Here is a 24,590-nt window from a genome sequence, read left to right on the forward strand (position 1 = left end):
AAGGCCCCATAGGGTCCTAATCGGTCACACCTAATAGTGTTGCCCAGGGTTACCTCATCTTGCTTAAAATCAGCAGACAATGTTGAACTCTCCCTAAGTCCTGTGATCCTAGAAAACAGCAAAGTTTAAACCCCTCCCCCCCCAACTCTTTTGTGTTTTGGAAACAGCTTACTGCAAAGAAACCCACCCTTCCCCATATGACTTAGCTGTGGATGGCCCCTTGTTTACCTATGACAAGGCCAGACACAGTCCCCCAAATTCCCATTTTTCTAACCTCACAAATGATTAGCTGAACTGCTTGTCTCCATTGGTCAACTGGAAAAAACATGTTTATTAACCAAACTGTGCTTAAGCTTCTCTCCTTCCCCTAGGTCCCTGAACTTTAGCCAGCATACGGCATCTCCTTAGTACCTCCTCCTGAGATGGGCTTCAGGGTAAAGCATTCTCAGATCTCCTATATGATTATGCCACCCTTTTATCCCACTTCCCCACATCAGGTTCTTTCCAGCCTTGTTCACACCTTCCTATGAAAAGGAAAACTCCTTTTGCCTAAGTTTCGCCATGTTTGCAAATCTTATGGTCAAAGATTCTCCTTATCGCAATAGTCCACCTCCATCGCTGCAGGAATCACTCACCCCCTCTTTCTTGCAGTAATTCTTTCAAATCAAGTCTCTCCTTGCTAGGTCCTGATTTGTTTTCTTTCCTTTTTTTTTTTTTTTTAATAAATTTATTTATTTATTTATGGCTGTATTGGGTCTTTGTTGCTGCGCATGGGCTTTCTCTAGTTGCGGTGAACGGGGGCTACTCCTTGTTGCGGTGCGTGGGCTTCTCATTGCAGTGGCTTGTCTTGTAGTGGAGCACGGGCTTCAGTAGCTGTGGCACGCGGGCTCAGTAGTTGTGGCTTGCGGGCTCTAGAGCACAGTAGTTGTAGCGCATGGGCTTAGTTGCTCCGTGGCATGTGGGATCTTCCTGGACCAGGGCTGGAACCCATGTCCCCTGCATTGGCAGGCAGATTCTTAACCACTGTGCCACCAGGGAAGCCCCATATTTGCTTTTTATTTGACACATTCCAGGAGAGAACAGTAGAGGTGGGAATGCAGTGGTCATTAAAGCAAAGGGAAGTAAGACTTGAGCATTACATAGAGGTTGAAATGATCCACTAAAGACACTCAGGAGTTTTTGTGAGGCTCTGTGGAGATGTAAATACTACTGTGGGAAATTTATAATAGAAACCCTTCTCTACAAAGATGTTCAAAGACTTCCTTCAGAGGTTTGGATGAGTTAATTTGGTAACTTGGTAATGAGGAATCAGGTGGCACAAGAGGCTGATGTGATTACCTAACAAAGATTAATTTTTAGCATTGAGTGATCACATGACTGGAACTGAACTTATTTGTAATGGACTTGGACAAATCTATTTGTAAGTGGATTTTTTGCAAGATGGTGCTCTGAAAATTTGTCTCTGTGGGAATGAGAGGCTGAAGAGACCAATGTGTGGTCCACATACCTTCATGGCATACACATCTGAAGATTACAACCCTAGCTTGATACCAGCAGCTGAAGTTTTACTTCTACTAGCCACAACTCTGCCTTTTCAGTTTTTAAGCTATGAAGTAACTTTGCTCAAAAGAGCTACCCTTTAAGTGATTAAAATGTGGGTGGCAGTGAGTGTACAAGTGGAAGAATTTCTAGGAGTAACAGATAACTACCAGAAATCTATATGGCCAGTAATATTCAGACAGATATATTTTTATATATGCACCTAAATCATACAGTAGAAAATAAAAGACTTTTGTCTTACTCTGCCTCATATACTGATTCAGTTGCAAATTATGTATTTGACTATTGACTACTAGCATGACAAGTTATATTCAATTGTCAAAGAGGCTAGTGGAGCATTTCTGAAAAGAGAAGGAATTTAAAATTTTCATTTGTAGCTAATCCATTCCTAAATAGATGTCACTTTTTTATAATGAAGAACAAATTATATGTATGTGATTATTTAATGTCATAGATATTCATATCTTGATTGCTGCCTTTATTTTTTAAAAGGTCACCTTTTCTCTAAAGATTTTACCATCCCCCTACCCGTGTAGGATTGATCACTCTCCTTTTTTTAATGTCCCTACTTTACCATCAACATACTTCTGTTGTAGAACCTGTAACAATTTATTATCCTTACTAATTTACATGCCTGTGTCCACCCTCCCCTACCAAATACTGTAAGTCTCTTGGGGCCCGGATCCTATCTTCTTAGTCTTTGTATCTACAGTTCCTGGCTTATACTAGGTTGTTAAATAAATGTCCCTGAATAAATCAATGAACGTTGGCTCATGCTTTTTTAAACAAGGAGTAAAAAAGTTGTTTGTTTTAAATATTCTTTGTTTAGGTCCCTTGGCGGCCTTCATGGAAATTATTTAAGCCTTTGCTGGTAGATCTTTAAGGCTTTTTTGAGTGCCCGACTAGGCTAGGTGGTGTGGATAAACGGGACATGGGAAGGTAATATTTGGTCAGTGCAGTTCATATGTGAATGGAAGACCTCATGAGCTTTGTGACGTTGCCAAAATGTTGTAACAGGTACAAGCTTGAAGGAGGCTTGCGATGATATCAGCTGCTGTCAGAACCCACAGTGTGCCTGTACAGAACCCCTGCGACTGATTTGCAGCTAGGCCAGTGACAGTCAATTAATACAGCAGTCAATTGCTCAGTAAATTTTTATCTTAGCTCCTGGGGCCCTGCTCCTCCCGTTTCTCCGTGCGACACATTATTGCCTTTTTGGTCTTTAATTTGAATTTACTCCAGGTTAAGGTTCTGCTTTTCCTCCAGCATCTTGGCTGCTGCTCTGTGGATCTCGTTTAAATTTGGCCCCCCAATTTTTTTTTCAGTTCTCACTCTTTGAACAGCTTTTAGTATCTTATACAAATGTCGTGAGTTGATTCATCTACTCAACTTCTTTCCCTCCCTGTTCCGTCTAGATGTACGATTGTGTATCTTTTTACAGCCTGGCGCAGAACTGACCCTCCATTTCTGATGCTACTGAGCGTCTACGTAAGCACTTGGGTGTCACTTCAGACCCTCCAAACCCAGGGCTTGGAGAATCAGTTTTCTAATACTATAAAGACGAAAGGCAAAATTACTTCATGTGTAGAAAGCCCATTTATAAATATCCACAGGTAGCAAAAAAAAGTGCAGTTTAGTGGAATTATTTCATCCATCCTAAGGTCTTTTACTTGTTCCTTTTCTCCAGTACTTGGATTCGTGGTTCTCGACATTTACGATTTTTTTTTCTTTATGGCTTTTGTTTACTGGCTGACCGCATCCAGGATGAAGCCTATTGTATGGAGTGGCACATGTCTTATATCTAATTCTTCCATTTCTGGGGATACGTCCATTCAGCCTCAACTGTGTCTTTGAGGTCCCCATTTCCCCAATAGAATGGTTCCAGATTCTCATATTTACTACCCAAGCGTGAATGGATATAGCTGGTAGATACCTGAGTATACCTTAGTCAAACCAACCGCCAGTGAGAGCTATATGTCTCTGAGGCATATATGCAAGAACAAGATTGCAATACCACGTAACTCCAAATCTTGGTAAGTCAGGAACATTGGTAAATAATAATGACAACAGTTAGCAATTGCATAGCAGTTACCACTCTCCAGGCACCATTCTAAGTATTTTAAATATTTTAACTATTGTCTGACATGAGCAACTCTCTGAGGTAGGTATCATTATGATTCCAATTTGAAAGATGAGAAAATGGAATCTCAGAAAGGTATCTTGCCCAAGGTCACATAGCTAGTAAGTGACAGTGTTAGGAATTGAACCCAAGAGGTCTGGTACCCACATTCCTGTTATTTCTGGTCACATATAGACTTGCCTTTACTTCTAGTCGTCTTCTCCTTTCTTCAGAAATCTGGATGAGAGCAACTACATGAACCCTCGACTGAGCTGTTAGGGAAATTTTATTGCTTACACTCTGGTTTTCTTGGTTGTCTGACCCCATGACCCGGGTAATTCATGAGCATTCTTACTGGTAGTACATTTCACTCAGGGAATTCTAAATTTAGTAATAATTCGTTGAAAACCAAATTGAGACATCCCAATTCAGTGTCACGTGCTTCCCCTTGTAGGCAGAATTGGATGGGGCTTAGGATGAAAAATGTCACCTTATAAATGAATGTTTAAGCTGTGGTCTTCACATATTGCTATTGTTAGCATCCGGATTTGTCATCTATCATAACCTCAGGTAAAACACCGTTCTTGCTACAATTTTAAATGGAGTTTTGTACAGGATGTAGCAAACGATGAAAGAGAATCTGTCATTTCTTTCCTGTATGGAGTATAAGGTGCAGATCACATAGATTTTTGTGATCCAAAAATTTGAATTTGGTTGTATTTGAACCTCCTCCCTACCTGTTTTGGACCCTGAAAAATTAGTAGAAAGAAAAGAGGACTTTAACTTTGTTAAAAGTTTAGAAGCCCCACCAAATAGTTACTAGGACTGCTGTTTTTCAACTGCGGATCTCTCCCTTTATAAATTAACTCTTAGAATATACTGGTCTTCAATAAAGTTAACCTAATGAGGATATATAATCTGGCACAGACTTTGGAAGTTAACAAAGGTAAACTCTCTAAGCATTACTGATTCCTTGCAATTCCTTTGAAAAGCCTCCTTTGGGTCATCTCACACATCTAGAATCCTAACTGGAACAATGTCATATGAATGCAGATTTCAAGAAGTGCTAACGTGTAGTATCTTGGAGATCTCTCTTGAAAAATATGTTCCAACAGACTTTTTCCTTTCATTTTCAAAGATCTGTGAGGAATGAAAAATGGTAATAATCTAAAACTTAGAGAGTTTTAAAGAACTGCAGATGTAATTAATTGTTTAAGGTAGAATTTCTTTTACCCTGGAAACCTTGTCCATGTTATTGATCAATCACATGTACTTTCTCAATGGTATTCATGGGTGTCTCAACCAATCCTTTATTGTTGCAGTTATTTTAAATGATTTGACTTGAAATTAGTGCCCCAAGACATTTTAGTTCGGATAGAAATCCTCACTTAAAGGAAAAAAAGGACTATAATGACAAGAGGACCACTAGAGTAACATATAAACATATATATATATATATATAACATATATAACATATATATAGGTATGTTTTTGACATGATAATGTAGTGGCATTGAGAATGAAAACTGTGATATTACTAGTTTTAAACACCCGATCTTTGAAAATTTAGTAAACCCACCTTTCTGTGCTCACTGCATAGTCTTCTAGAATGTTGAACATTCTAATAAGTAAAAGTATAATTATGATGTGTCCTATTTATATGCTCTCATATACATTTAGAGCATTAGTCCTGGGAAGGGTATCATCAGTGAATTTGTCTTTCATGTTTTAATTTTAATTTTAGGTGCCAACACATTTTTTCTCTCTTTTGATAACATTAAGATTACTATGAATTTTGAGGAATAATAATAAACCCAATGGAGAGAAAATCTTTTCTATGAACAGATGGCTTTTGATATATCAAGGTTTTGCCATTTATTTTAGTGCTTAAAATAAACATTATTTATAAGACCACTTACATTTTGATGTTACTTAATGAGGAATATGCATCATTGATTTGACTAGCTTAAGAGGTCATTTAGAACTTGCCCGTTAACAAGCTGTAATCTGCTGAGCACACAATGACTTTGTTTAAAATTATCTATTCAGAGCTGATCAATGACAATAATTGTTTTATACCAATCACTTCTGAAAGTTGCTAATTACTTTGAAGGGCATGAATACTAGCCCGTTTTTGGAAGTCGTAACCCACTCACCTTGAAGTTATCAAAAAGTCATTTTGTTATCAAAAGTCATTTTGCCTCTTGAAAGTACTTTGTTTTAAAAAGAAATTAAGTTTATTCACTAGTACTGGGATATCAGCAGGAAACATAGGCAAAATTTAAGATGTCGTTTGTTCCTATAACAGGAAGTATGGTAGAATCTCAGCTATTTGTATCTTATATCAATTAGATGCTGGTTAAACTGGGCTCCCTATAATGTAAGAAAATGGTGTCTTTTATATTAAAGAGCGTTGCACACACTCTTTCTCTTTATACAGTACATCCCTCAGATGCTTTAGTGGGAAAAGCCTGGGCTTTGGAATAAGACAGAGCTGGGTTTGTGTCCTGGCTCTGTCATTTACTCTTTTACTGGTATTGCTGTGACCTTAATCAAGTTATTAACCTCAGTTTCTTCATTGTTAACATGGAGATCATGCCCTCTTCACAAGGTTACCATGAGGATTAAAGCAGTTAGCCTAATACCCGGCACATTCATGGAGTTCAGTAAATTTTAGATTCTTTACTTCACTGGATGGCGGCATCTTCACCCACTCACACGCCCAGCTTCTTCCAGCTGTTTTCACTCACTCCCCTCTAACAAAGGCATTGAAACGTTGATTATTATACTTCAGTGTGGATGAGTTTTAATTTGTTATCTTAACCATCCCTTAACCTGTTATGAGCTTTAATACCCAGTTGTGAGTACCAGGATTTGTCTTGGAAAGGAATCGTAGCATGCTTTGGGGTAGATGTTTAAGGAGTTGGTGCATTGGAAGACTGTCTGAGAGCTTAATGGTGGACTCTGAGGGTGTGGTTAGTGCTGTTTCTTTAGTTGCTCAGTGTGGAGTGGGAAGGAGCCCATGCCATTGGCCTCTGTTAGTTCCCTTCTTACTGGCACAGATTTTTCAGCCAGTTTCAGAGTTTGCCCTTTCAACTTCTTTTCTCCAAGTGGGCATCTCCACTACTCTGCCATGACCTAATCATAAACCACCATCCTCCATCTTTCCTTCTCAGTACTTCAGCATGCATGTTTTACATTTTCTGGCACATTTAATCTTATTTTATTTAAAATTCAGTGGTGTTTTCATGTAATAGGTAGTCCATCCCTTAACAGTATTTGATATCCTAATATTTTCCCATGCTTCCTGAGTCACTTCTATTGCCAATGATGGATTTTCTATCAGTAGTTTTGTTTACAACTGTTCCTGTCTTTAATACAATTAATACTATATATGCAATAAAAGTAAGCTGAAATTCATGTGAAGCCATCCAACCAGCTGTATGACCCAAGGCATTTATTTAAGCTCTCTGTCAATTTCCTCTTTTATCAAAGAAGGCTAATAATCTCTACTTCAGAATGATATTGTAATGATTAAATTAAATAAGCCAGGAAAATAGTCATTATTCACATGTATAATTTATATATATACATATATATATATACATATATATATATATATATACATATTACAATTGGTTATTCTTTTTCATTAGGAAAATGGTTTTTGTATCAATTCCTCCTGTCTCTTTGCCAGCCATAATACAGTTTTGGTCAAATTAGAGGGAGGTAGTTTCTAAACTGAGTATAGAACTTTAGAAAAATTAATTTTTCTTTATTTAAATAACTAAGCTCTAAATTAAGATCATTTGGAAAATATTTAGAAAGACACATTCTATAACATCGTTACACTAGCTTGTTATTCTACTTAGTTTTACTTTGCAGAATTAATTTCTCTGATTTAATTTTTCTTATAATAAGAACAGTAAGATAAGTGGTTTTGCATAACTTCAGTTATTTTAGTCATTCCCATACTGGGAGGTTGACTGAAACATTTCTTCAAAGTCTTCACATTTAATATTTCAGATTGTAAAATACCTTTTAAATGGCCATATTTTACAACAGAGAAAAATAAGGGCTCATAATTCAAGTAAAATATTTTTCCTGTTTATTCTTATAGATCCAGCATTCAAGGTTATAAAAATTTTAAACTCAGCATATTTAGTAAAAAAATCATAGGCTTTTGGGATAAAACCCAACGGACTGAGGCTCATTCTCTTATTAATTACTTTTTCCTATGAAAAAATAAATTTTAAAGATGTGTGTTCCTAGCCTAGCTAACTTTGCAAAACATTGGAAGGACTTCATATCCACAAAAAGAATCGTTCATAGTATGTGAATAATTCATAAATATACGGAAACTGCTGGAAAATTTTAGAGAATGAAGTTAAGTCTTTATACAAGGCTAAGTTAACATTTTTTAAACTTTTTTCTATTTCTTCTTCTTCTACTCCTTTAAAGAAGTTGAGTTTTTTTTGGTTTTCCACAAAATTAGGATCTATACATTATAATTTTTGTTTTGAGTTTTTCTAATAGAGGTTGTATTAGCAAAAATAGAGCTTAAAGAGATTGATTCTTCTTATGATTACTGGGGCTTTTAAGGCATCTAGTAGCCCACTTAACTTAGACACTTAGACACCAACACTCCTCTCCTCTCAAAAAAGAAAAAAAGATACTTTCAACAGAAATATTTGTTCATTGAAAATTGCAGTTCACTTTGTTCACAGTTCTGTATTGCAATGGTTTAGAGAATGGGCCCCCTGAGTCCTAATTTGATTCCTGAATCCATCACTAATAGCTGAGTAATTACGGGAAAATTGAATAACTTCTCTTTTCAGCAGTTTTCTCATCTGTAAATATCTCATAGAAATGTTCTAATGATTAAATGCGTACATACCACCAAAACCCTTAGAATAGTGCCTCACACATAATAAGAGCTCAATAAATGTTACCTACTGTTATTATTAAAGAAGTATTAAAATGTCATGATGAAGGTACAAGACAACATTTTGTTTAAAGATTTTGATAGCACTGAATTTAAAAAGCCCATTAAAGGGAGTTCCTTAGCAGTCCAGTGGTTAGGACTCGGTGGTTTCTCTGCCACGGCCCTGGGTTCAATTCCTGGTCAGGGAACTAAGATCCTGTAAGCCGCATGGTGTGGCCAAAAAAAAAAGTCCATTAAAAACATTGATTTCAATGAGATGAAATACAATCTTCAAGCCCGTTGGTTATGAAAAACAAAAAATTTGTTTGGTCAGGAAGCAGAAGAGTTAGGAATTGGTAAAGCAAATTTTTGATCTTTCAATAGTTAATTTCACATTTAGTATTTGTAAAACAATGATAAATATTATAAAAAATTATAGTAACCTAGAGTATGTTTTTGTCTTTATAATATTTTATAATAAATCTATGAGTACAACCTATATTTGCAACTGTTATATTAGTGGAAAAGCCTAAGACTTTATTTGATAGGAGTCATCATCATTACCTTGATTTTGAAGAATTATTAATGTTTTCACTAAAAATGTTCACTGGCATATTTCATCTTTTTATTTAATTCAATAGATTCAGAGGCGATGGCGAGGCTATAAGATTCGGAAATACTGCTTTAATTATTTTTATTTGAAGGAGTACCTGAAAGCTGTTTCAGAGACCAATGATGCAGTTAGGTGAGTAGTATAACCACTAGCCTACTCGTCACAATTTTAGAAAGGTTACTCCATAGATGTTGATCATGATCAGACTTAGGAATACTTTCTAAAACTAAGTGATATTTTAGGCAGAAATTTATTGATAAGATAGAGATATCTGATTCTCTTTAACAATTTGAGGCTGTTGTATTTTTAAATATCTTATACTCTTGACTGTAAATTAGATTATTCATGTGTGTCGTAGGCCTACCTTTACACTATGCAAATAGCTTAGTTTCAGTAAAATCGCCTCATTTTGAGATGGATTTATCTGTAAAAGGATTACATAGATGAAGGCTTAAGTATGACAATCCTCAGAACATGTTCATCGGCAAGAACTTGCCTCTCAAAGAAGAAAACATTATGGAACACATTAAAATGGACTGTTTTACTGTCGGTTTTTATTTCTGTAAACGCATAGAAAGATAACATCTGGATTTAGGCCTTAGGGCGATGTCTTCTGTAGATTTAAAGTTATTGCAGCACTATTCATTCAGCTTTACCAAAGCTCTATGTACTAAGTTTTCATATTACTTCAAAAATCGCTAGTCTTGGGCTTCCCTGGTGGCACAGTGGTTGAGGGTCTGCCTGCCGATGCAGGGGACACGGGTCCGTGCCCCGGTCCGGGAAGATCCCACATGCCACGGAGCGGCTGGGCCCGTGAGCCATGGCCGCTGAGCCTGCGCGTCCGGAGCCTGTGCTCCACAACGGGAGAGGCCGCAACAGTGAGAGGCCTGCGTACAGCAAAAAAAAAAAAAAAAAAAGCTAGTCTTCTCCTCTTGTAATATTGCCCCATTTCAATAAAAAGGAAATAGTGACGAATCATAGTTGACATTTACATAATAGTTTTACTTTCAGTTTTCACATACATTATCTCATTTTACTCTTAACGTTTTTTGAACTAGAGAAAACAATCAACATTGTTAGGACAAAGGTGTTCTCTGAGACCCTAAAATTGTATATATATATCATAAGAAATATCTAAAAACTGACTTCCCCACTTTTAACTTTCTCGCATATGTTGTGTGTATAAAAGAGTCTGGTCTTTGGAGATTGAGTATGGGGAATTTATAAAGTTGATTTCCTTGGAAATAGCAATGAAGATTTGGGGAAGCTGGAATAGGATTTAGTTAATGAGAAAAGTTGGAACACTCAGAAACATGTGGGCCACAGGGGCTGCTATTTACTTTCTTCCTAAGAAATCCAGAGTTCTCTTGATGGGCTGGCTGGCTGTAAATGGCAGGCTTGAGCTTGTCAGGAGGAAAGAGCTAGCGGAAGATGCAAGAGGGAGAATTTGAGTAGGACTGGGCCTAGTGTGAGGCAAGGGAGACTCTTAAGGCACAGAAGTTAAGGAGGCGCTCACTGCCAGGGTCATGCAGCTGCCGACCCTGCACTTTCCCAGCCTTGAGAGTGTATCCTTAAATTTTACATTTTAGAGGCCTCACTTGCTTCATCCAAGTCCTATGCCTGAATAGGAGAAGGTTCTCAAAGAGACAAACACGTGGAAGGTGGTTTTAGAAAGGCCTGTTTCTTCTGTTCAACAGATATTTCCATTTATCCTTGTTTTGTTCCTGATTTTACTGGGAATATGTCTAGCCACTAGAGAGTCTGGTGTATCTGTGCTGACAATTTGGTTTAGCCTGGTATTCTTTATCATATTACGGACTTATTCTTTTTACTTCTACCTCTCTTAGAGGTCATATATTTTTCAGGTGTATATTCTCCATCAGTGATTAATTTCCTAATTGTTTACCCCCTCTTTGTTCTTGTATTTATTCCTAGACTGTTTGTAGTTCCTTTGCTATTATTATCATTGTTGTTATTTTTAACTTGGAATGGGGTATTGTAAAAAGACAGTGTTGGGGAAGGGCTAGGGCTGTGCTCTGGGGGTGGTAGGGACATGGTGCATGGAACATGATGGAAGGATTGGCTAGGGATAAATCCAGCAGGGACCATAACATACCAGGGCATTTTAGGCCATATTAAAGCTTGGAGTGGACTTCCTTTTTAAGGAGAGCAGCAACATGATTACATCTATGTTTTGGCATGCATGTTCAATTGCATTTTTCATAATAGTTATATTTAAATAGTCTGGTACATTTAAAAAATATCTATTAGGGTATTAATTTTACTGAAATAAAGTGTTTTCTTCTTTCTCATGGAAGAATATGCAACAGATTTGTTTGGATTGTTTCTTCATGTTTCTTTATCCTATTTTCCATTGAAAATCATTGGAATCCAGACTCTAGTTACCTTTTCCTTCATAACAAATTCCACCCAAAGCAGCTTAAAACAATACATGCTTATTATCTCATCATTTTATCTATCAGGAATCTGGGAGGGCTTTGCTCTGTGCCTGGGCCAAGGTCTCTCATGAGGTTGCCATCTGGCTCTCGGCCAGAGCTGCCGTCTCATATGGAGGCTCGACTGGGGGAAGATCCACTTCTAAGCTCACTCACAGCGGCCTCAATTCCTCCGGCCATTGGCCACTGGCATACCTCAGTTTCTTGCCACGTGGACCTCTCCATAGGACAGCTTATAACATGGAAATTGGCTTCCTTCAGAGCAACTGAACCAGAGAACAGGAGAAAACATCCAAGATGGAAGCCGTATCCTTTTGGTAACCTAATATCAGAAGTGACATCTTATCACTTTTGCTGTATCCTATTCATTTAAAGTAAGAGACTAGGTTCATCCCACACTCAAAGGGGAGGATCACACAAGGGGATGACTTCTGGAGTGGGGATTGTTGGAGGCCACCTTAGAGGATACTTTCCATGTACAGTGACTTGCATATAATATTTGTTCAATAAGCACGTTGATTTTCAGCATTTGCCTAGGACAAAAGTTACTTTACATTAACTTAAGGCAATTTTTTTTAACATCTTTATTGGAGTATGATTGCTTTACAATGGTGTGTTAGTTTCTGCTGTATAACAAAGTGAATCAGCTATACGTATACTTATATCCCCATATCTCCTCCCTCTTGCGTCTCCCTCCCACCCTCCGTATCCCACCCCTCTAGGTGGTCACTAAGCACCGAGCTGATCTCCCTGTGCTATGCGGCTGCTTCCCACTAGCTATCTACCTCACGTTTGGTAGTGTATATATGTCCATGCCTCTCTCTCGCTTTGTCACAGCTCACCCTTCCCCCTCCCCATATCCTCAAGTCCATTCTCTAGTAGGTCTGTGTCTTTATTTCTGTCTTACCCCTCTGTCTTTGGACAGGATAAAATCATTTACAGAAAATAAATTAGTAAAATATATTTTATATCAGAATACGTTTTGCACTAGAATTGTGTTGCACAATTCAAGGCCAGACAACACTGGGCTTATAACTTTAGCTTATCTGCTCCTTCATTAATAGAAATAGTTTATCTATTCTATAGTTAATAGTAAAAAACTATATATATATATATATACACACAAGGATATATTCTTTAACCAAGAGTGGACTTATCACAAAGCTAAATGGAATTGATTAATTTAAGGCTGAGTCTGCATTTGGTAGACAAGTTTCTTTGTAATATCTAGCTTGATATGCAAAAATTGCCCCAGGTTATGAATGAGAAAATTATATAATGAAATTAAAAATTAGCTACAGAGTTACAGATTAGTAGCTTTAATAAAACATTATTAGCTTGAAGTGCAGAAAACTGACTTTTTTTTTGGACAGAAATTCAAGCCAAAAGTAATATATTCCCCCAAGTTTAATGCTTCAGTGTAGTTGTTGGTTGTTAATAGTGCATAACAATAGGTCTGTTTTGAGTGTAGATTTGTCATTCATCAAAGCAAATTAGTTTTTCAGCATGTTGATTTTGTGTAGCCCTGGTTTGGCTAGAAAGATTTTTATGGGTATAATTCTTTACCTATCTTTGCATACATCAGCAAAGGTTTTTTTAAAGGATATATTTGTTTATTTTGTTTTTTCTGTAACAGCTTTATTGAGATGTAATTCACATACCATACACTTTATCCATTTAAAATGTATAAGGTTAGCATTGATATATTCACAAAGTTGTACAACCATTGCCACAATCGATTTAAAACATTTTCATCATCATAAAAAGAAATCCTATACCCTTTCCAGTCACTCCCCCACCCCTACCATTCTTCCCATTCCTGCCCAGTCCTAGGCAACCCCTAATCTACTTTCTGTCTCTGTAGATTTGCCTATTCTGGACGTTGCAAATAAATTGAATCTTATAATATGTGGTCTTTTGTGACTGACTTCTTTGCCCTAGCCCGACGTTTTCAAGGTTTATCCATTTTGTAGCATATATTAGTACTATATTCCTTTTTCCTACCAATTAATATTCCATTTTATGGATAAGCCACATGTTATTTATCCATTTACCAGTTGATGAACATTTGAGTTGTTTCTGCTTTTTGACTATTATGAATGATGGTGCTATGAACACTCATGGACAAGTTTTTGTGTGGCCGTATGTTTTTATTTCTCTTGGTTATGTCATGAAAGCTTTAAGCTAACAAATTCAAGAATGAGTGGTCAAGAACACTAACTTTGGACTCAGATCAACGGGGATTAAGATCATGGTTCTGCCACTGTCTAGTTTTGTAACCTTGAAATAGTTACTTAATCTTTCAGAAATTAGGGCTCTCCCTCTTCATCTGTACACTTTGGAGCAGCAGTATTTACTTTGCAGAATTTTTGTGAGGCATGCAGTATAGGAATCATTGAGCATATAATTGACATTCTTCAAATAGCAGCTATTATTATCAAGGACAAGATAGAGAAAAACGGAGCCAATATTTGTAAATATATACCTCCCTATGATATTACAGAATTAACATTCAGTTTTATATGAGGCTATTTTTAATTCAAAGTAAGCAAACAGATATAAAATTTCATGAATTAGGTTGTATATATATATATATGTTTTTAGTTTATAGAAACATTAATCGCCAAGTACAATATAAGTCGTCAGTATTTTGTGACATTAAGCCATGTCTAAAAACTGTCTTTCAGAGAGCTCGAAGGAAAAGCAAAGAATAGAACATAGTACAAAAGTTGGGAAAGAGACAATCAATGAAAACTTAGAGTTTTCTTTTTTAATTTAGAATTCTTTTACCATTTTATGGTAAAGAAGAATATATATCAACATAACACATGCATATTGTTAAATATATTACCTATTAACAAATGTTTCATATTAGATAAAAGAATCGCCTTACCACATTATTTTACCCGGTCCCTAATGGTTATCACTTTCTTCTCTTAGCTATTTCTTCTTCTTTTATTTTTTTATAAATTTATTTATTTTTGGCTGCATTGGGCCTTCATTGCTGCGTGTGGGCTTTCTCTAGTTGTGGCGAGCGGGGGCTACTCTTTGTTGCCGTGCGCGGGCTTCTCGTTGCGGTGACTTATTCTCTTGTTGCAGAGCACGGGCTCTAGGCTCATGGGCTTCAGTAGTTGAGGCACGTGAGCTCAGTAGTTGTGGCTCACGGGCTGTAGAGTGCAGGCTCAGTAGTTGTGATGCGCAGGCTTAGTTGCTTTGCAGCATGTGGGATTTTCCCGGACCAGGGCTCGAACCCGTGTCCTCTGCATTGGCAGGCAGATTCTTTACCACTGCACCACCAGGGAAGTCCTGCTATTTCTTCTTGTACTCACTGAATGTTTCTAAACTATATGCTGATCTGATATTGCCTGATTTTACACCTCAGATCTTTTAAATTAGTTGTATGTAATATGGTAGAGGAGGATTTAACTCTCTTATACTTCTCACCTCCACTTGTATCTCTTTTTAGATGAATCTATATCAGTATTTACATTTTTGTGATTATGGAAGTAGGGTTCTTTACAAAAGCAATTAATGTAGGATGAGTATATTTACTTTATTCCTTTTTTGGTTAATTTCTATCTTCCTTATTTTTTCCTCTTATATGCAAATTATATATGCCATTCATTATTTTCCAGTTATTCTATCTTAGTAGGAAATCCAATTAAGTCCCCCTTTCCTCTGGAGCATGCCCTGTTTGGCCTCCCCTTCGTCCTGCTCCAAACAAACTGAATTTTCTCTAGACACAATAAAGATGTCTTCTTGAGAAGACATTTCTTAACTTCCTTTCTCCTGGGCTGGACTCACTATTCTGTGGATCTGTGTTACGTTTTCATGATTTATTTCCTTGTTTTTCCTGGAGCAACTGCTATAATAATGATCATGGAAGGCAATTTTTGGAGTCTTTGCTTATTTTAAATGTCTTATTCTATCCTGAAATTTGATTATTAGCTTGGCTGCATATAACATTCTAGGTTGCAAATTATTTTTCCTTAGAATTTTGAAGGAGTTGCTCCCTTATTTTTAACATTCAGAATTGCTAAATACTCACTATTCTGTTTCTCCTCTCTTTGAAAGTGATCTATTTTTTCCCTTTTTCAATGTGTGTTAATTCAAGTTCACCAAGAAACAGATGCTAAGATGGAATTAGATGTGCAAGAAGTTTATTGGGGGGAAGAAGCAGGACGAAGTGGGGAAAACCTTCAGTCTGTAGCACAAGTCTGACACCTATGAAGAGAGAGAAGGAAGAAAAATTGGGGAAAGACTGGGATTGCAGCACGTTTTCAAGAAAGGCTGATGGCTCGTCCTCAAGCCAAAGTTACCCTTTGGAGGAGTCTGCTGTCTTGCCAAAATGATCCTGTCTTAGTACCCCATCATTCTCAGTCATTGGCTGGAAGTGACCTGGAGAAGGTGTGACCTTGGTATGAACATGTTGGAGAGGATTCAGTGGTACATTTGTAGGTCATTAAAGGATGTTTTGAATTTTTTTCCTGACATTTTTGAAATTTCTCAATTTTATGACTTCTATGACTTTTATTTGCTCATTGTTCTGAGCATCAGTGGATACTTTAGTTCTCCAGTATTTTCTTATATTATTTCTGTGATAATTTCCTTGTTTCTATTTTCTATTTTTCTTTATTCTTTTTTTTTTTTTTTTTTTGCTGTATGCGGGCCTCTCTCTGTTGTGGCCTCTCCCGTTGTGGAGCACAGGCTCCGGACGCGCAGGCTCAGTGGCCATGGCTCACGGGCCCAGCTTCTCTGTGGCATGTGGGATCCTCCTGGACCAGGGCACGAACCCATGTCCCCTGCATCAGCAGGCGGACTCTTAACCACTGCGCCACCAGGGAAGCCCTTTTCTTTGTTCTTTTATTGGCTGGATGATGGACCTCCAGAAGTTACGTGGGGAGTCTCTTATACTTTTCTGCCCCTTTCCTTATCCTGGGCCTTTGTCCTCCCATTCTACTTTTGTGAGAGACTTCCTTCCTACCCTTCTACTGAAATTTTTATTTTAGCAATAATTTTTAACTTTCATGAAATATTTCTACTCTTTTGATCATTTCTTTTTTGTATCCTTCTGTTCTATTAATAAAATATCTCACATTTCTCTAAAATACTGGAGCAGAAAGAGTCTTGGCAGGAAGCAGAATCCACCTCAGGATTTATTCCTTAAATAAAGAGAGTTAAATGAAAGGGTAATTGCAGAGATGTGCACAGGGTTAAGGGCTCAGCAAGAGAGGTTTTGGCATCCAGAGACCAGCAACAGTGCGATGTTGCTATTTCTAGGGTAGAAGAGTTAAGGGGAAGGAATAACATTAATGGCTATAGTGAGAACCAAGGAGAAGTGAGAGCCCCCGACCCCTGGCCGTGACCTACACTTGTAGAGGCATTCAGTTATTGCCAGAGGTGTGTGGCATCAAAGAAGAGAGAGGAATGAGGAGGAAATACCCCCAACTTCTTCCTCCTGAATACTAGTGTTCTGTTAGACTAAACCCATCTGTAAAACAATTTGTAGGGCTTGATCCCAGTGCAAGTGTGTAGAATGGATTGGAGGTGTGGCAAATGAAAAATAATCAGCACTGATAATAATTCAAGTTCAGAGGATAACTTTCATTTAGTCTCTGTGATACCGATTTCCTCCAGGGTGGTGTTTTTATTTTTATTTTTTCAATTGGTTATTATCACCTTCCCTTTTAAGTTGGAGCCTTTCCTCACGCAGCTGGTGATCTTCAGCTGTTTGTTTACACATGCACATGAGGAACTGAAATGCCAGTTTGGGTGTGTATGTACATAAGCAGGTTTTGTTGATTGGCAGGCTTCAGTTCCTTTTAAAGTGATTGGACAAGGGAGCTGGCCCCTTTCACTGGGGGGATGCCCAAATGCCAGTATGTGGAAGTCTTTCTTACAGGCTATTTAGTTTCTCCAAAGAAGAAATTTCTGATACTCTGTTGAGGGAGAAGATGCTGTAGCTGCATTTGGGTGAATGGTGAAAAAAGGGAATTGTGCTTCACACCTACAAATTTCCACTCTGGGTCCTATTCCTTTTCTTTCAGTTCCTTCAGAGAACGCACCTTTGATCCCCTCACCTAAGTGATCAAAACCTGGATGCCGCCATTCTCTGCACGTATGTGTTAAAGAAACACACAAAAGTGTGCGGCCATTGTAGCTGTGTAGCCCAAGGTTAAATTGCTAAATTGTGGCAGAACTGAGATGGAATTCTAGATCTTATGACCTCATACATGGTGCTCTTTCCAGTATATTATACTGTTTTAATACTATCTTAATTCATTTCAAAATGAATGAAATGGTAGAAAGATCATAGGAAATAAAAGTTTCTCAGTTGGACTATGTTTGATGCATAGTGTTAAATTCTGGATGTCACTATTTATGATGAATATTGACTCAAAAATCTGCATCCAACGGAAAACGACCAGGAATTTAAGAGACTTAGAAATCATGAAGAGTTGGAATTCTGAGACCGGAAAACAGCAGCCTAAATGAAGGCATGATGTCAGTCTTCAAATTTTAAAGAACTGTCACGCACTACATTTATAAAAAGGGAAAAAATTAAGGCAAATGGGTAGATTTGCGTTCAACGTGAACAATATATTTCCAGTAATTCAGTACTACTCAGTGATAGGCTGACTTGTGAGCTACAAAATATTCCAACAGAAGGATTCATCTAAAGTGTCAGGTAGACCTTTGTGTAGAAAGAATTTCTGCATTTGATGACAAGCTAGGAGATTCCCAATTCTCTTTAAATCAGAGATCATTTGCTTCATATGGTAATAAATATATTTAAAAGAAAACAAATCTATATATTTATTTGCCACAAAACTCAAAGCACTTTGAATTCCATAAAGGCGCTAGGAAAATTTAAAGAAAACTAATCTTATAAGGAATAAGGAATATTCCATATTCCTTATACATATTCCATAAGTATATGGTATTAAACTATCATTTACCATGACCAAGACAGATATGATAATACATGTAAATATTTTATATATACACATTATAATTATGTATTTTAAAATCTAATCTAAAGTTAAAAGTGCTCTAAATTTAACTATTGTGAAATTAAAAAACAATTTGTAATACTAAAAGATAGTTTTGAAATCCCTTGTATATACTCCTGATGCATAAAGGTTGTTTTATATTCCCATAGTTAGAAAAGGTTATCTCAGAGTGGCAACACCCCGACAAATCACTAGTATTGGAGAAGGATGACTAATATATTTATCATTAATATGACCATTATTACAATTTTAGTATTATATTTAAGAGGCCTTGTGTTCATCGACATGCTTCCCAGAATGCCCAGTTGGAGAAGTCAAAGTCTATTGACTGCATTTTCAGCTCTTTCTGATCTGGATAGCGCTGATGAAGCAACACATTTATGGAAACAACCTCCAGTCCTAAGAGCCCTAGGCAGCTCTCCCATATTGGCATGAACTGGGCTGCATGCTTGCGTCTCCTTGGTTATGCTGGAATCCATATACCCATGTGCTTAACTGAGCATATTAAACTCTGACTTTCTGTCCTTTGTCCTTTGCTATTACTTTTGTGTGAACAACTTCCAGTTCAACTATGAGAAATCCTCTTAGGTCTTAAAATTTACAGTTCCTCTCCCCGTATTTCCTGTTAAACTGTCAGTGTTTATTCCCAGGGACGATAGTCGCAATCCAGAACTAACAGCCTGCTGTTTCAGAATATTTATCTCAATATTTGTGTTAACTGCTGTCTTCGTAATCTGCTAATTTGCATTTGTTTTCAAGGATAAAGCCAAAAAACAAAACCTTGAGTCATTTCTATAAATATGCATCTAGTTTTTAGGAAACTGAAGATTTGAGCATAGTCTCTCATCCTTATAATGGTTATCTGGGAGACTCCATATGGCCACCCTTATTGTCTTTAAGTAATCTTGCTCTGGCAGGAAATCGTGCAGAGTCAACAAATGCATCAGGCTGATGACACAACTGAAGACCATTGAGATTGCTTAACATTCTGCATCAGGGAAGCACAGCACTAGATTTCTACTTCCTTGGAGTTGAAGACTTTTTAATACATAAAGCTTGCTAGGCAGCACATTTCCAATTGTGCTTTAATTAACAAAGAAATAGAAACATGAAGGAAATCAGCATGTCCTTTCAGACTGGTAGCGTGCGCAGCCCCGCAAAAGCAAAGCTGGAGCTGCTAGAGTGAAAAAATCAGTCAGTAGTGTTGGTATTTGCCTGCCTTTTGCTGTCACATATGGATTCTCCAGAACTTTCATCAACTTCATTTTTAAGTCAGAATTAATATTAAGTGGGAAAATACTAATGGAAACACTAAGAATCTGGAGTATATCTACTCCATCAATATTCAACACATGCTTGATAATAATAGCTTCCTCTTCAGATGCAGGTACAGCGTGGACAAAAATCATCACTGAGTAGTTGCTTACATGGTGCAAACATAAAAGAAATATTTATACAGATTTATCAAAGATTTCTGGCTGTTCGTATATCATATCTATGTGTTTTTAGTAAATAGCAATAAGAGAAAGATCAGTATTTAGTAATCAGAAAACTTATAATTAATTAAAAAGCTAAAATTTTATATGGACAAAGTTAAACATTGTAAACAATGACCAGCTCAGTAAATGGACTGCAATCACAGTAACTCATGTTTACTAAGCACCTGTTGTGCATGTGAGGTTTTATATGTTACCTATCACACAGATCCCCTTTGGGGATATATGTTATTGTATTTTAAACATGAAAAGCTAAAATCAGGGTTTCAGTAACTTGGGTAAGTTCACACACCTAAGTAGTGGTGGGTCTGGAGATTTGAACTCAGTCTTCCTTTTTTTAAATCAAAATACACTGCCTCTTTGTACTTTTGAATTATTGCAAGTTGTATCAATTACATTTCAACTGTGACATATAGCATAAGGAGGCTCACTTAAAACCCATTCTGAATTTCTTGTAAATCGCCTCCTTTGCTGTTGGGCCTAGAAAACTAAACACTCACTTTATTAGACTTCCTTGCAGTGGAGGTACCATGTGACTTGGTCAGGGCCAATGAAGTAAAATATTAAAAGTAACCACTTAAAATGGGCATTTGACTATTGGAGGCCATTTGATGTCAGATTAGAAACCATTAGTACGTGGTGTAAGAGATTTTTTCAGATCCCATCTACTCTACCATGTGATAGAGATCATTAGCAATCGAGTCTTTGACATTAATTGAAACAGTAGGTACATTTCAGAATATTGGCATATGCGCCCCCTCTGTGCCTCTTTCAGCAAATTCCTATGAAAAAAATAGGTGAACTTGGACTAATAGTAGCCAACCTACAAGCAGAGATGGAAGGTAACACTGCTTTGCTAAGGGAAGTGCTCTCTGTGTACAGTCTGTATTTGATGAGAATTTTATAATTTGGAAACTTGTGGTATTGAAAAACCCAATTGCTTCTGTACCTCAAACTGAAGTGTTTATAAGCAGTGGCTATGAAGTTTAGGGCCTTAGCTGGAGACAAACCCAGGCCTTGGCAAGTATGTGAGCCCAAGACAAAGGTCAGATTGGGGATGTTATCTTCTCTGATAATGGCTAACTTAATTCAGACCAACCATCCTCATGATGACATCTAAGCATCAAAGAACTATCAACATGGTAAATAATTTAGTGGCCAAAATATAGTAGAAGATGAGAATTCAGAGATGTAAGTCTACACTCAAAGCTGCTCTTGCCTTAAAGGCATCTGCCTATTGGAAAGAACATCTACCTGACTGCAAAAGAACTGTGCTTTTGGCAGTCTTTCAGTATCAGGAGGAAACCAAATTCTAAGTCAGAGCCACCAAGAGTAGGAATTCTGCTTAACTTCCCCCTGTTCTTTCATCCAGAATCCCCAAAAGCTATAACCCTAAAAGAAGTAAGTAACGATGGAAATAAACTAGCAAGATTTGAAGTCAAACTGCCATTTATCTGAGTGATTCAGGGAACCTCAAGTCTTGCACTTGAACTTAGGAGCTCCTAGACTAATAGTGTCCCAGGAACCTGACAGAAGCATATGAAGAGCCTCTCAGAGAGAAGATGCCATAATTCTAGGCCTAAAATTATTCTTACAAATCATTTTTCAAATGCAACATCATGCACAGTGAAAGTACCAGGGATTTAGGAAAGCAAGACACCATGAGTGAGAAGCAGCAAAACAAAAAAAAAAAGATAGTGGAAACAGAATCACAAAGCCTTAATATATCAGAATTACCAGGACCAGACTATAAACCAGCCAAACTAAATGTGTAAAGAATAAAATCCAAGCTAGAAAAATTTGTCAGTTTAGCGAACTGCCATGTTCCCACACAGATCTATTGTTTTGGCTGACTGGAAGCACTGTGTTGAAAGATTGAGTAGCAGAGCATAGAAGCCGGTATCTAAGACCGTATGTCCCTAGGCTTGAGAACTATGTCTAGATAAGATCCTTGATTGCGGTTACTTGCTCATGGAACTGACCAGAGGCGAAAAACCCAAACCCCTACTATACTGACAAGGGTATTTGTTGTGAACGAAATCCCAGCCTGGCCAGCTGCAGCGTAGCTACCCTCAGGTAATCATAAGGCTCCTGAGTTTGCACAGAAAGATCATCCCGTCCAAGGCGCATCTCATACGTGGTCGTGGAAGATGACGGACCAGGAATACTCTGTTTGTCTCCCCAAGAAACCACCTCGAACAGGAGCTGTGTAGCATATTTGATATTCGCTATGGACCAGCAACTGCTGTTTCTTTCCCATTTTTTTCCCTAATGGGGAGTTTCTATTGTGTTTATTTCATTCCTCCTCCACCACTGAGTGCTGGCTGTGTTGTAAGTAGATAATTTTAATATGAAGACTTATTAACTAATAAAAGAGGAGTGACTTTAACAGAGGTAAGATAGCACTCTAAAGAATATGGAAATAGTAAATATCGAGAGAAGTTACCACCTCTAGGCCTAAAGAAGAGTACTGAAAGGAGGAAAGTTTTTGTTTTTTTGTGTGTCTGCACCACGTGGCTTGTGGGATCTTAATTCCCTGACCAGGGATCGAACCTTCACCCCCCACAGTGGAAGCACAGAGTCTGAACCACTGGACTGTCAAGGAAGTCCCCGAAGGAAATTTTTTGGAAGAGCCTCTCCGCACCCGTTAATGATGAGACTCAGACCTCATTGGCGGGGATGTGGCAGCAGCCTACTGGACTGTGGAGTTTTCTGAGATGTCACGGACCAGAGCCGTTTTGCAGCCAGGGTGCCAGCCGAGATGAGCAGGAAGCTGCCCAACGGGGTGCTGGTGGACAGGGACAGATAGCTTACCTGTTGGGGTGACAGCAAAGCTCACTAGAGGTTGGCAACCACTGGATCCCCTGCAGATAGCTGACAGCCATGCCATGGAGACAATGAAGCAGGCGTATTGGAACCAGGAAGAGAAACTCCTGCCTTTGCTCTTCCTGGAAATAGCCCTCCAGTACCCTCTATTTTCAGACTAATGCTGTGCTAGCCAGCAAAGGGAAAATGTTTATGGGTCCAGAGCCAATTTTACAAAACAAGCAAAGAATTGTAGACTTCAAGCTGAGAGGCAAAAAATCGATAACTGACAAATGTTGACTTTGCAATGAGGTGGCCTGTGGAAAATTCCTTAGATTTTTTGATCACTCCAACATTTTGCACTCCAACATTGGCAACTTAACTTCTGTTATTGTTTAGGCTTTTCTAAACTTCTTTCAGCTAAGAGTGGAAAGATGACTTAGTTCTGGGTGATGAGATATGCTAGTTCTCCTTCCATTTTTTTTCCCTTTTCCCTGGAATGTGCACAAAATGACTGAGGCTGCAACACCCATCTTACCAGTGATAGGAAAAGGCTATGATGATCACACATCAACATCATTAAATGTATATATATTTATATATAGCTTTAAAATGTGTATATTATAAAAGAACGCTCTTGGTGATAGTCACTGAGTCTATGTAAGAGTATAAGTGTTACTAAAAAGACATTTATATCTAGATTAACAAAATTCATTTATATAAACGAATATGCTTTGAATTGTGAGTTTACCCACTGTTTATTTTACATGGAATCACACTCAGATGTATCATGATATATAACAACTTTTTATTCCTGTAACTTTAATATTCTCTATGAATTCTTTGACTCCATTCCATCCTTCCAGCATTTGGATGGCAGAGGGCAAGAAACTAATAAATATTAGTCCAATTTGGCCCAATAGAGTAATTTAAAGAATCTTTTAATACGTCAGTTTTTCATAATTCCTTGAGTTCCCCCTTGTCTTCTCCAACATGTTTTATGGATGTATAAGGAGCTTGCGTTACCTTGTGGCCCTAGGGGTTAAGAGGGAGCCCTGACTTATATTTAGGTAAACAAAGTGGCTGGTGTCTGCAGCTCTGTGGTTATCAGTCTTTTCACTAGGAGTTCTGCTGGCATCTGCAGCTAAAACCCACCATTTGATGTAACCAGTTGCAGCTTGATTTAGGTCTGGTGGTTTTGCTTAGCTGACCAGACCCTGTATCATCTCTTTCTGTCTCTGTCAGTCTCTCTGAGATCTTCCATATGCTTCAAATGATGCCTTGGCCAAGGCTAGCTACCCTGCAGACTCTGATTCAAGGTCATCTGTATTTTTGCCATTGTGGTCCTCGTGACTTGACCCCAGCTCTCAACATAGATCTTGCTTGTCCCTAAAATGATATACATGAACTTCCTGGTCCTGGTATACAGTATAGGAGCCAAGGAAGACTTACTAGTGCTAAGCAAACCCTTCCTACCTGACCACACTATTTGATCCTCTTTGCTGGCCTGGAGCCATCCCGTATTGTCTTGGGCTGCCTTGCACAGGTGGGATCCTCCCAGGATCCCAAACAGGAGGTAGGAAAACAATACTTGTTTTTTGGCA

At 37.8% G+C, this 24,590-nt stretch overlaps 1 protein-coding gene across 1 annotated transcript in view; it reads left to right on the forward strand.

The window, feature by feature from the left end:
* The window catches only part of SPATA17 (spermatogenesis associated 17), a gene marked incomplete at both ends in the record, with an annotated part of 185,195 nt that overhangs the window by 40,127 nt on the left and 120,478 nt on the right, over positions 1–24,590 (forward strand). Inside the window, one exon of the mRNA XM_082679238.1 lies at positions 9,245–9,348. Within this exon, the coding sequence (XP_082535364.1) occupies positions 9,245–9,348 (104 nt within the window). The remainder of the gene's footprint in view (positions 1–9,244; positions 9,349–24,590) is intronic.

The sequence above is a fragment of the Grampus griseus genome (assembly GCF_964374135.1).
Source record: "Grampus griseus genome assembly, chromosome: 1".
NCBI lineage: Eukaryota > Metazoa > Chordata > Mammalia > Artiodactyla > Delphinidae > Grampus > Grampus griseus.